The 14812-nt window shown below is 39.2% G+C and overlaps 1 protein-coding gene across 1 annotated transcript in view; it reads right to left on the minus strand.

Moving 5' to 3' along the window:
* Nucleotides 1-11332, minus strand: part of ankrd50 (ankyrin repeat domain 50) — a 30879-nt gene extending 19547 nt beyond the window's left edge. The window contains exons 1-3 of the mRNA XM_027171830.2: nt 11033-11332; nt 7915-8709; nt 1-166 (exon numbers count right to left, since the gene is read on the minus strand). The exon at nt 1-166 is cut by the window's left edge and continues 67 nt beyond it. Coding sequence (XP_027027631.2) covers nt 1-166; nt 7915-8387 — 639 coding nt within the window. The 5' untranslated portion in view covers nt 8388-8709; nt 11033-11332. The remainder of the gene's footprint in view (nt 167-7914; nt 8710-11032) is intronic.
* Between the last annotated feature and the right edge of the window lie 3480 nt (nt 11333-14812).

Genomic DNA, 14812 nt, shown 5'->3' on the forward strand with positions numbered 1-14812 from the left:
GAGTTGTTCATGGTGGGAGGACAGAAGCTCGCCTATGCTGCGTGGGTTCAAGGGGCCGGAGCTCGACTCCGTCCCTCCACCTTTCATCCCCTCGTCTATGGAGTCGACGAGCAGAAACAGGGCCTGAGGAGGAGGAGTGCAGCTCAAAAGTGGCAACAGCACACACCTGAGTGTGTGTGTGAGAGAGAGAGAGAGAGAGAGAGAGAGAGAGAGAGAGAGAGAGAGAGAGAGAGAGACAGAGAGAGAGAGAGAGAGAGAGAGAGAGAGAGAGAGAGAGAGAGAGAGAGAGAGAGAGAGGCGATTAAGTCAGGAAATTCAAGAAAATGAAGTGTTTTGTCTCTTAATGCTCTAAAAGGTTTTTGTACAGATTGGCATAATTAGTATTTCCTCCACTCCACAGTGACACCATCATTCACTAAATAATAAAAGCCAGCTAGCTACAGAAAGCTTAATAGCTAGAGAGCTAGCTAATAGAGAGCTATCTATGGTTCGCTAGTCCATCAATAACTTCAGTGTTTTATTTTAATAACCCGTTCAAAAGAAACCTTAGCTATATCGAGAATTTTTTTTTTTTTTCACTTCCCATACCTGGTGAGCACCAGCACTATCTAGAACTTGCTTCCCAACATCTAGATTATGTTTCTCAGACACTGGAGAAAAAATATATATATATATCTCTGAAGTAAAGTACACTATGAATCCTGAGCATGTATGTTCCAAGAGCCTTCATCATCATTGGATTATTTGGATTGTGTTTCCCATTCGTGTCCCTGCTTCATCAGCACACCGTCTCATTACACACAGAGATCTCTCATAAAATTGTGTTCTTCAGTCAGTTTCACAGCACTGTCCCATAAACCTGGTCTCTTTCCTGTTGGTCCTGTTTGTGCTGTAACTTAACAACATCTGAAGATCATTTTGAAGGCTGTGTTCTATAACAGCTTTAGGACGCACGACAAACTTATACAGACTTGTATGGTTTAGATGCTCTACATTTATGCATATATGCTCGTCGAAGGTGAGGCTGGCTTGAAAGGAGTCTCCAGTGTCGGTGCTGTAAAAAAAAAAAAAAAAAAAAAAGCGGTGAGGTTTCTGACACAAGAACACGTGCTGTCTCGGGGCGATAACAGTCACAGAAACCCCACTTCATCACACGATGATTATTTTCATATAATGGCATGTTTCATCCTGTTTGTCTTTGTGCATGCTATAATTCACTTCACTGAGTTCTGAGTCAGACAAACCTGTAGCTCTGAGTGAAGAACTTGCTTATACTCTCTCTCTCTCTCTCTCTCTCTCTCTCTCTCTCAGTCTTCCTGTCCTTGATATATTGATGGGTGCGAGATGAGCGCTGACTCAGCTGTGCATGTGGGACAGGATATAATCAGTAACTCACTCTTCTGCCATTCTCAGAGGGACAGCGAGAGCTGGATAAGCAGAACGCCGGTTAGTAAAGATGTTCAGCGAGTATGTAGGTGCACTGTCCTAGTTTGAGTGATTTGCGAAACTACCGCAGTGTGCGTGCGGAATCTTTCCGATGGTACAAGTATAGAGCACAGTCCAACGTAAAGAGATGGAAAGTCTAGAAAAAGGAAAATCCAGAAAGACTCATAGGTTTGAGGATATATGAATGTATTGTATTGTCTCTTTCTCTGTCTCTATCGATCCCATCTATCTCTCAACCCTAATTAAATAACCTAATTGCTGAAATTTGTGTCTCTGGAAACATGAGACTTTTTTTTTTAATCTTTTAAATAAGCAACAAATCAACTTGAGAGGTTTATCCTGATTCCCTATAGCTACCCAGTGTGTACACACACACACACACACACACACACACACACACACACACACACACACACACACACACACACACACGCTGAGTCAACTCAGCCCCGAGCAGGAGACAAACACAGAAACACAATGAGAGTTGGTCTTGTCAGCATTGTGTTGTTTACATGTTTTAGTTAGCAGGTTCGCCGTCACCTTATGGCTGCTACGGCAACAACGAGAGAGAAACAGAGAGTGAGAGAGAGATAATATATATTAATAAAAATAGATAAATAAAAATAGTTTTTCTCTCACCACCAGTGCTAAATGACAGACTGCAATGTAATGCTGGGGCTGCTCTCTCTCTCTCTCTCTCTCTCTCTCTCTATCTCTCTCACTCACTCACACACACTCTCTTTCTCCCTCTCAGTCGCACTCCCTCTCTCTCTCGCTCTCAATCCTCCTACTCAGTGGAAAAATCTTCAGAAGCATCGATTACACTTGATCCCGTTCAACTACGTGGCATTCAGAAGCAAACGACACACAGATATTCCTGACACACACACACACACACACACACACATACACACACACAGTCTGTTTACTGGTTTATACACCTACCTAGGTCATCAAACAAGAACATTACATAAGAAATTCAGCACTTGGGATAATATGAGTCACTAGTCACTGTTTCCAGCGATTTGACCGATTCGACTGTCATGGCCACTGTACCTCACGTACCACAGAGACTCTGAAGTGAAGTTTCACGTCATCGGAGCATCGGTGTCACAAGTCAGTGCTAATAGCTTTTCTATTGAATAGGCAGTCTTTAATAGAAGCAATGTCTGATAGCATTCTCGTTCGAGTGCGACGGAAAAGATCTTTGTGGTTGGCTGCTTCGTCTCCTCACATAAAAGCCAACGTTGACTCGGTGCTCGATCAGGACCTCAGAGGCGTTCTACTGTGGGTTCTCCTGCTGGTGTTGATGTTTTAGAAATATGAGAAAATAGGAGAAAACTAACAAGAAAGCAAAAATAAGCGTGTAAACTCACATGTACAGTGTGAAATGATGTGCTGTTCGAATATTACGACTAGTTGCTTAGCAACAGACACCAATCAGAAATTGGACTTCGTGTGAATGTCTTATATCACATGCTTTGTAGTATCACAGAAGCCCCACGTGTTGTGTAATCATTACACAATTTGGAAGCATTCTTTTCTTCACCTATCCCAACAGGGTCAGCCACGATACCGAACCCCTGGAGCAGAGAGGGTTAAGGGCCTTGCTTAAGGGCCCAACTGTGGCAGCTTGGGCTAGAGCCCTGATCATCTAATCAACAACCCAGAGAATTAACCGCTTGAGTAACCCCTACTACAACAAGCATACTAATATAAACCTATGGACAATAGATCTGCCAGAGCTGGCTGTTATAGAAAACTGGTTCTGAATAGTCAGGATTGAGAATGCAGTTGTCTCTTTATATAATGGGAACAAATCATCACCTATCAAAATAATCTCCTGAGATGATTATCTTCTTTTGGTACTTCTGTACTGTTCTTGTCTGGTCCTGCACTTTGCGACGGATGAGCGCTATAACCTTAACACTCGTGTTGGTTTTACACACACAAACGGAGTTTAGTGTAAACAAAATAAACAGCTCTGTGGGAAACTGCGATCAGAATGGCGAAAAATCCTTGCGTGTGAACGCATCCTGCTGAGACAAGTCGACCGTGACGGGCGTCATATTTGGACAGAAACGCACACATTTGCTGCACAGATGCTTAGAAAACCTCTCTTTCACACATTAAAAGCAGAAAACCTGGTGTAAAACCTACATGTCAGTAAAACACAACCTAGATCTCTGTAGTGTGTGTTTGAGAAACAACGTTCAATGCAGTAAAGCTGCAAAGTCAAACATTAACACAGCAGACTAAACACTTTTAAGACAGCCTGCGAATGAACCGAAACAAAAGCCTGCTGTTGTTTGAAAAACACGGACAAGACTTTGAACGTGTGCTTATTTGTGCGTTTGATTTCGAGCTAACACGTCGCGAAAATGCAAATAAAACAGTTTGAACCTACACAGTGAACTTTGAAGATGCTCGCAGTCGGTGTTTATAGAGTTTCTCCCGACTGAGGTGATGACGGACTGTTACGTCTCAAAGGATCGACTGTTAAGACTGTCTTCACTCCCACTGGTAGTCGCTGCACAGATTCGCTCCATATTTGCATAAAGTTCAACGTTTCTCAACTTTGTCGCATCTTTGGTCACACGCGCGATAATGGATAGTATCCGAGCAACATAGCATTATTTTCTGCTTGGGAACCAACATCTATGTTTAGGGGTATTTTTTTTTATTACTTCTATTTAACTGTATTAACTTTATACTTATCATTCTGATAATGATTGCTAAACCGATGGAATATATCACAAGGAAGTTTGTGAAGTTCCTCACAGAAATGTCATTGAGGATTTCTGTCACATTGCCAAACTGCTCCGATAAGCTAATCTTCTAAAATCTCCGTTAATATAATTATTTTATAAAGTCTGAAATAACGTAGAATCTCTTGATTGGGAAGCTTGTGATTTTCTCAGACAGCTGTAGATGCTTAAAGAGAGCGAGGTATACACTGTAGTCATGCTCGTGTTGGGATGAACTGTACCAGCTGGCAGATGCTTTTATCAGGAGCTGTTTGGTTCAAGGACAGAAGAGCAGACAACCCGTCTAACAAAACACACACACACACACACACACACACACACACACAGACACACACACACACACACACACACACACACACACACACAGACTAAATACCAGCAACCTCAATTACAGCAAGGTCGGAAGCTCTGAATACACAACCAAGAACGAGTTTAACTTCAACAGTAATAATACACTAATCCTGTAATAAAACAGAGTCTAAAACAATATTTCGTTTGTACAGACGTATGTATATTGGATTTAAAGATATTAAATATATATACACGTATATATATATATATATATATATATATATATATATATATATATATATATATATATATATATATATATATGCACATGTATATATATGTGTGTGTGTGTGTGTATATATATATACACACACACACACACACACATATATATATATATATATTTCTATACATTTTTACAAACTTCTATACCGTTGTAATATGGAATTTGGATGTTAACAGCTTATACTATTAACAGAGTGAATTAAAATGAAATGAAAAGGATGAAGGGCTATGTAAACACAGGATAGAACCTAAAGGAAAAAATATAATTTACTACATATACGGTACAGACAAAAAATCTATACACAACTAAATTACTTGGTGATTTCTTAGTTTTTATTCAACTTTTTTATTTTGTTTTATCTATCCGTTCACTCTTTGCTCGTTCCACCGTCGGCTGCACCTTTCGCCTCGCTGCTTTGTGTTGATTACAAAAAAATCACGTCGTAAGTGAAGATTAATAGAGCAGAAAAAATTCAGACTTTTGGGCCTTTCAGTGTAACATCGATGTAGACATGTCAGATGTAATTCATGGGGGACTAATAGGGAGGAAAAGATTACAGTTTAACACATGAATTACTAATTCACACACACACACACACACACACACACACACACACACACACACACACACACACACACACACACACAATCACTACACGCTTGTTCCCACACCCATTGGCACAGAATCATGAACAGCTGGAACATCCGCTGTTATAAACGTCTGCACTGACCAACCACAATCAAGCGCATTATCAGAATCAGTGAGCACACAAGACTGATTATTAAGCTACTAAAAAGCATTAGCATCTGAAATAGCTTTAAAGACATGGTCCAGCTTGTTTCCTCTTATTTCCTTACTTAAACATGAAATGAAAATATTTCCTCCTGCCTATTTGTCTCAGCTGTCAGTGTCGACTAATGTTACACTAACGTTCACCGACATCAGTGACGTTGTGAAGGCGAATTTAAAGTGGAGTAATGTTAAATTTTTAGACTATGGTCTCGCTTGGGTGCAATACTACTGTCTCTTTTCACAACATAATACAAACTGCATTTCAAATTAGCTTCCTGTTAGCTTCATAGCTGGCATTATCTAAACTGAAAAGTGATAGTTTTGTCTACAGTGTTTTCTTTTTTTTTATTTACTTTCATCAAAACAAGTTTAGCTGCAATCATGCTAGGAATTTACCTCAGGAACTCAAGCACTACTTAAAACCACAGCTAGCAAAACCTAAACCTTTAAAGGTGCCCTTCCACACAAAACCGTTTTTACTTGTATTTTTTGATATGTGTTAGGTCCATATGTGTTTGTGTTGTGTTGGGAATGTGAAAATGTTCTGCTACCTCCCCTGTCAGTTCTAGCCACTGAAAAGAAATAAGCGGAGAAATCAGATCAGTTAGAAAAGCTGAAAAGCTGCTCAGTGCGACGTGGAATTGATCAAGCTCATTACTATTCATGAGCTCTCCCACTTGAGACCGCGCCCACTGCATTCGTGTAGCTCAGTGAGTTTCCTATACAGCATGGATGGCTGAACGCCAATATACCTGAAGAAGTCATTCTGCCACAATTCCAGGTGATTGTAAACAAAGTTCCTCTAGCCTAGGCTACTTATTGCGCTGGGTGAATGAATAGTCATGCTCTCATATCCTAGCGGTTAGCCAATCGGAGCCAAGCGGCATAGCTCGTTGAATATTAATGAGAACTGGCGCAAATCGAGCTGAGTCTTCCTGCAGGCTTTCTATACCACACTAGAATGGCTTGAAACAAGGTAACCAAGGCATTTTTTCCACAACAGATGTTACAGAGTCCATGGTAAACTTCAGACATTACCAAAAAAGTAATGAAATGCGTATGGCAGGGCATCTTTAAAGGTGTTTCCACACCTTTTAATTCCATATTCTGATACAGTCCGCAATGTTTTTTTTCTTTTTTAAGATGGACACAATGACTGGTCCTTCATTTTATCAATACAAGTACAGTTACACTCATGCTGCTTATTTATCTCAGGACTACAAGCGCTACTTAAAACATGTTGACTTTCTAGTACAAATTAAAGGAATATAACACAACAAAATAACAACTGACGACTGATTCAATAATTCATCATCAAGATACATAGTATATTACATAAAATGACTATCAACACAAACCAGTGATCTAGTAAAAGCTTTACACTTATTTGGTTTAAACCGAAAGTGGGAGACTTCGCATTTGGACATTTTCAAGTGACCATACTTTGGCAACGAGCCAGATGAATCAATAACTGTGTTGACCATTTACTCTACTATCCCCTCCTGTGTAAGTGTGTGTGCATTAAGTGACACCAGATGCTCGGACAAAGGGGTGTGTGTGCTTTCTGTAGCACATTCCAGTCCGAGGTACTCCAGCTGACCCAGTGCTCCAAAACAAGTCATGCGAGCTCTTTGTGTGTGTGTGTGTGTGTGTGTGTGTGTGTGTGTGTGTGTGTGTGTGCGCGCGCAAATAGTCCAAACTAGGTCAGCTAGCATAACCTGACTCCTGATCTAAGCTCAGTAGTATACATAATTAGCTGATATGTTGCTATCTCACATGTATCAAGTGGGAGTTTATTGTGTTAATATTAGCTACCTATAACATGCAATTAGATTTTAGCATCTCTGGACCCTATCAGGCTTTAGTGAGTCAAGCTATGTACTGACATCCATCAACTGACTAGCTTACATACAGTACCTGCATTAGCTATTAGTATGTTATTTGACCAATAGTTGTCACGTTTTGGATAGTTTTCTGGCCACAAGCATGGGAACCTTTAAGAACCTTTTATCAAGACCATTTTTACACTTGCCTGGAGCTTATAATTTATATGATCTCATCCTTGTTGATGCCCTTACAATTTGAAGACCAGGCCTATGTCCCATGACCGCTTGCAAGAGTACAACACAAACAGATAGCTCCATAATTATTCATACTTCTCATGCCAGCCTATTTAGATCCCCTCATATTCACCAAATGTGTAACCCTACATTACATGACTGGCACTTATTGTACTATATATATATATATATGAGACACGTGCTTGACTTGACTGATGTTTCTTGAGACGGTTGCTGAGTGAACATAGTGTTTGCGTTTTATGCTACTCACCTTTTAAATGCCTCGCTCGGGTTCCTTTCACACTCTCCAGGCTTCAACGTGTTCTGGATGGCAGAGTCACGAATTTTCTCCTCATACTGTGGTATGAGCCCACTTCTGCAGATTTGTGTCACGAGGCCTCGTATGAACCCACTTACGCACACCGTGTCAGAATCGTCAGCGCGGCAGAAGTGAAATGCAAGGCAGAATTGGCTTAAACCGCGATGATTGCCGTGCTGTGAGTTTGGCCATAGCAGCTCAGTGCAAAGTGCTGTTTTGCCGCTTCCTGGTCCTCCAACCAGCAAAACGCCCCATGATCCTGATTTCCCTGCACCTGATGAGGGGCCACCCCCTGAGATGGGCGGACCTTCCCTTCCTGAGCTGCAGGAAATGCCAGTTTTCTCCTGGAGGCAGTGCTGGATCTTGTGGAAAACCCACTCCCGGCAGTAGAAGCGCTTTCCCTGCAGTAAACTCGTCTGAGCCATGGTAACGGATTTATGGCTAGCTAAGCACACAGCAACCCATTGCGCCACACATGCACGCTTCGAGGACGCATCAGGTTATACAGTGATGGTCCTTCATGAACAAAAAAAGACAAAATCACATCAAAGGAATGGAAAAGGCTCAGGGGAGGGTAGGTTGCAGGTTCAGCCTACAGTGCAGATTTCCCGATTTTCCAATAAATGTAGCATGTTGAGCAAATGTTCACGTTATTATATCATTATTAGTTACTGTAGGCAGTGTTTAATATCCAGGTCCTGGAGGGTTCATAGTGTCCATATCATGAGTCATTTCACTGATGACTTTCTAAGAAGAAAAAAAAATCAGAAGGTTTTAGCACAATCATAGAAATTGATTCAGAATTAAACAAACGTCCTAAATAAGCTTTCCGATTAAGCAAGTGGTTACATTAGCCTACATCTTAATCTAGCCATTCATCATACAGTATTGCTTATAGAATTGTCCACACAGGAATATCGTATGTTCAATCCCTGTACTAACATCTAAACATCAGTAAAACAGCGTGATCAGTACCTTACCATATAGCATGCTAGCTAGCTGTAAAGCCAGCTCATTAGCACTTATTAGCAACCAATACTGTAGCTAAATGTAATGTAAAGAAATTTTACATAATGTGAAATGAAGCAGCACACTAGATAGTTAGCTAGCTAGTTTGTGTAGCAATATTTAATGTTTGTTTCCATCTAAAACCTGGCACACAAATGTAAATACATAAAAATGCACCATTCTAAAAGCTTCGTGTGAATAAAATGATACTCAGAGATACTGAATCAATATGTTAACACTATATTTAATACATTTTAGTAGATTGATACTACAAATACTTTGATACACCAACTCTTCAGTACAATGATATTCTGAGGTAGTGGTTTGATTCATTAATTCTACAACACTATGGGTACTGATAGATCAATTCTGCAAGAAAGTGATTCTTGGAAACTGCAACATTAGTACAAAAATACTTCAGTATGATGATGCACTGCTGTATCAACACAACCACAATACAATGACACTCTCATACTTTCATATACACCAATACTGCAAATACGCCTTTAATCCTTTAATTACAAAAACATTAATAAGATCTGTCGTGTCTGCGGTATTAATGCATCACCACAGCAATACAATGACACTTGGATCGATTCTATGGATTATTTGGTGTACACCAGTACTTCAAATACTCTGATACATGGCACGAGGGGCAGTAGTGGCACAAGCAGTTAAGGGTCTGGGTTGTTGATTAGAAGATTGGGGTTCAATGCCAACAGTGTTAGCTGGGTTCAAGGCCTTGGTGTTCCACGGGAGCTGTATCACACCTGAACCTATGCTTTGATCCCAGTTTGATTCACTAATACTATGAAACTACAGTATAATGATCAGTGCATCAGTACTAAAGGTATACTGCACTTCCCTGTAAGTCTGTTTCATGTCTTATGGACTGTCCCTGTAAGTCTGTTTCATGTCTTATGACTGTCCCTGTAAGTCTGTTTCATGTCGTATGGACTGTCCCTGTAAGTCTGTTTCATGGCTTATGGACTGTCCCTGTAAGTCTGTTTCATGTCTTATGGACTGTCCCTGTAAGTCTGTTTCATGTCTTATGACTGTCCCTGTAAGTCTGTTTCATGTCTTATGGACTGTCCCTGTAAGTCTGTTTCATGTCTTATGGACTGTCCCTGTAAGTCTGTTTCATGTCTTATGACTGTCCCTGTAAGTCTGTTTCATGTCTTATGGACTGTCCATGTAAGTCTGTTTCATGTCTTATGAACTGTCCCTGTAATTCTGTTTCATGACTTATGACTGTCCCTGTGAGTCTGTTTCATGACTTATGACTGTCCCTGTAAGTCTGTTTCATGTCGTATGGACTGTCCCTGTAAGTCTGTTTCATGGCTTATGACTGTCCCTGTAAGTCTGTTTCATGTCTTATGGACTATCCCTGTAATTCTGTTTCATGACTTATGACTGTCCCTGTAAGTCTGTTTCATGACTGTCCCTGTAAGTTTGTTTCATGTCTTATGACTGTCCCTGTAAGTCTGTTTCATGTCTTATGGACTATCCCTGTAATTCTGTTTCATGACTTATGACTGTCCCTGTAAGTCTGTTTCATGACTGTCCCTGTAAGTTTGTTTCATGTCTTATGACTGTCCCTGTAAGTCTGTTTCATTATCAATACTTCGATAATCGCGGCGACTTCAAAAATCACATCAAAATCCATTTCTTTCTCAAGAAACTGTAGTAAACACCTATGAAGCCAAGTTATTCAGAGCACATGGAGATATAGAGATTTCTGGAAATGACCCAAAATGAAAATATTTGTTTTTAAAAAAACCTTTTAAACAGTTATCTACAACAAAAATAAAACGAGTCGCCTGTATTATTCTCCCAGCTCTTTCTGTAACGTTGATCCCTTATATGAGCAAAACGCTTTTTATAAACAACACAAGAAACGTTGTGCTGCCAGTGTCGCACGTCTCATCTGTTAGCATACAACAATCCTATAATACCGTACACTAACTTCAGTCTAACATGCACTATACGTATTTTTCTCTTCTTTTTTATTCTCTTGATGCATTTTGTTTTCTGACCGTCGCTTTTTTTCTTCTTCTCTCACCTCTCACTCACTCTCTGCTTCTCCATAAAAATGCAGACGAGATCGTTTAAAATCCGATTCCGGAAAAAATATCCGTCGTTAATTTGTTAGTGCAAAAAAAAGAAAAAAAAAAAAAAAAAGAAAGGAAAAAAAAAGAAAAAAAAACACCGACTTTTATTTTTTCATATCTTGCTTTTTCGCCCCCGCTCTTTATAGTCGCTCCGCTCTTTTCTTCCAGCGGGACACCGGAGCGCTCGCGCATACAAAACAGACACAGAGGTGGACTGCTTGCAGCGTTGCCAGATCCTCATACACAAAACCCATTTAACATATTTTGAACCCATTCTTACTATGGCTATGAGTTCTGAATTTTTATTTCAAAAGTCGGTTGTTTGCCGTGACTTTGTCTATTTATACACACAACTATTCTTTACGACACTGCATTTTTATTAAATATGTATATATAAAATTTACATATATTAACATCATGTATTCTATACATTTTTTGATTTTTATTTATTTATTTTTTTTACATTACGACTTTTTACGTAGTGGGACATCCGTCTGACATTTAATATAATTTAAATCTAATAATCCAAACTATATACATTGAATTACGGGTTTAGACTTTTTAAACTCAAACATTGGAATTTCCCAGAAAACCTGGCAACCCTGAATACTACGTCACTGTGCTGGAGACGGAAGTAAATTCCCAAATCGGAAAACGAAAAAGCTTGCTTGAATTCAAATGTTTATCTCCTGCAAATAAATAAATAAATAAATAAATATAATAAATAAATAATAATAATAAAAAAAATTAACAAAAAGTTATTCAGATATATTATTTCTGTACTCTAGGTTTGGTTTGGTTGCAGATATGTCGTCATTTCCGGTTATTACGGCTATATATATCCCCCCACCTTTTACAGCTAATCAGATGTGTAGTTAACTAGTCGAAGAAATCTCTTCGATTTCCTTCCTGGCGATGATAAGCAGCATATTTTGTGATTTATGGATATAATTGTAATTTATAGCTTGGTAGCAAATAAAAAATAATTAGAAATATATTTAGTCAGTTGTAAACAAAAGCCTGTGACTGCAGTGATCGTTGGATTTCCCAGAAAAGGGAGCTGGAATTTGGGGTTTTACAAATATTAAAATATTTAAACTTACACACCTCACAGATATAACATTAACATCATCAACAGGTGAAGTGAATAAAGTTGATTATATTATTATAATTTCATCTGTTATGGTGGGGTGTATTAGCAAATTAACAGTCAGGTCTCAAAGTTGATAAAACGGAAAATCTGTAAGCTTAAGGATTTCAGGGACTTGAACAAGGCCCAAACTGTGAAGGCTAGACTACTGGGTCATTGTGGGGCATTTCTGGTATGCATTGGTAAGTATCTACCAAATGTGGTCCAAGGAACCGGTCTCATAGGAACCTAAGGGCCTTTTTACACCTGGTCACTTCATGTGTTTTCTCTGATCCGATAGCTATTTGATTTGTTAAAGCTGTTCCATTTACATTAGGCCACATAAATACGTCTTGGCGAATCGGATATCAATCCGATCTTTCTACTCCCGCCAAAATGCAAATATATTTTACCTCATTTCCGAGGTAATTGAAAGGGAACACGCTTTGATGTATATACTTAAATATACTTTTGTTTCTATATGTTTTACAAAGCTTTTGTTGGATGCTTTCATCAGCAATAAGTGCCTGAGTGTCATCCATGTTATTTGTTTCTGGCGCGATGCACGACTCTTGAGTCACCTACGAGTGACGTACTTCCGTTTGGGAGGAGAATAGCGCTGACATAAGTGGCTCCAACAACCACGTTCAGTTCGACACCTGTCCAGTTTCATCTGAAATTCGTCCCAGACCACCTCCTGAAGTGGTTTGAACGATCAGATTTATATCCGTCTTTAAAACGTTTCGGAGGGCATTTAGACCTGGTCTTTTTATGATTGGATAGCTATCGGATCACAGAAAACGCCTGAAGTGACCAGGTGTAAAAAGCTCCTAAGGCTCCCTGATGCACGTGGGGAGTGAAGGCTAAGCCCTCAAGTCTGATCCCACATAAGATCTGCTGTAGCACAAATGACAGCAATAATTCATGACGCCTAAGATAGAAGAGTCAGAAAACACACTGCATCACAGTTTGTTCTTTATGGGGCTGCCTGGCTGCAGACTGGTCAAAGTGCCCATTCTGAACCATAAATCCTAAAGGTTTGAAGTGGATTATTAAAGAAATTAAACAAATATGACACAGCAATGACCGTAAGAAGCTGTCCAACAAGAATCCGTGTTTGTTCAAGGAGCCAATAACTCACAGAAGCAACCATATTGGCAAAAGGATTGAATACACTCCTTTACACACTGTATATCTGAAGAAAAATAAGTAACCTTAAAATGATTATCAGGTTCTGTTATTCCTGATCTTGTTTACTTATCTTTAGGCAATGTGTAACATTAATAATACATTATTGTTTGTTAACTTTTTCTAATTATTACTCTTTTTTTTGACACTTTAACATTAATCTTCATTGGCATCCAAGACATTTTGTAATGAAATTCTGAGTTTGTTAGATTTGTTTAATGGTTTCCTATATTACCCACAATGCTGTTGTGTAGTAATGGAATTTTACTCTCACTTCATGTGTACCAAAAAGAAAAAGAAAGTAATGCAGCAGTAATAAAGCTTTAGTCTTTCAGTCTGTCTACTGTAGCTCTCTAACTTCCTGTTTTTATCTTTTACATTATTAACTAGCTGAACCGGACTTTCGGCTGTAACTCTCTAGATCTTCTACAAAGGATTTCTCATCGATATAAACATGTTTTCATTGTAATTGTGCTACTACTTACGATATGTTTTCCGCACATTGGATTTTGTCTTCTCACAGTCCATTTTTCATCAAGTACATCACAATTACACAACACTAATTACATCAACTATTCATCATTAATGACTTTTGTTTGATAGGCTACAGAGTGATCATAATTTTATTTGAACGCTTGTCCAGGTTAAAAATCTTCCCCCATTGAAATAATTCTCCTTTGAACTCAATCTTATCTGCTGTGTAATTTGCACACTTTGTCTGTTTTCAGCTGTTTCTCTTTCTCTCTCTTTCTCTTTTTTTTAACAGCACTTTAAAACACCCACACAGCAATTTAGACATCAAACTAAATGCCTGCCATGATTTGCACGTACCAATTCAATTTCTGCAGTGCAACGGCCATTTTAAGCTCCCAATCCTTAAAGCAAACTGGAAACCCACTTGGCTGTTGCCCAGGCTATCTGACCCAATCAGGGGAATTTGGATAATTACTGCAATTTTCCCTTGTCTTTGTGGCCAGTTGACGAGTTGCCAAATTTGAACACAAAAGCAGATCTCGAATGGGGTGAAGTTTTCAATCCTACTGTGCTAATCAGCCACCTCTGAGAAAATGGAAAAACTCCTGTGGGGTCTACTTGGCACCTACACGCCAACGTGTGTCATTATAACTAACAGACCTGTGATTTCTCTTCCATTTCAGTCAGTGAGGGGGAGATCCTGAGTGCTGTGATTATGTAAAATATCAGCTTGCCACATTTGTGGCTCATTCTGTATGCTAAGCTCTCCATGTCTTCAGCTCTGAAGATTTCTGCGTAGTCATGCTTAAGCACTTAGGATGCAGCAATATTAGAGATGATTTGGTGACATCAGTCAGCCAAGATGTTTTCTTTTTTCATTTTGCACTGAATCTACGATGCTAATGTAGGTAATATAATGGTTACATAAAATGATATATGA

The sequence above is a fragment of the Tachysurus fulvidraco genome, chromosome 15 (genome assembly GCF_022655615.1).
Source record: "Tachysurus fulvidraco isolate hzauxx_2018 chromosome 15, HZAU_PFXX_2.0, whole genome shotgun sequence".
Taxonomy (NCBI): Eukaryota; Metazoa; Chordata; class Actinopteri; order Siluriformes; family Bagridae; genus Tachysurus; species Tachysurus fulvidraco.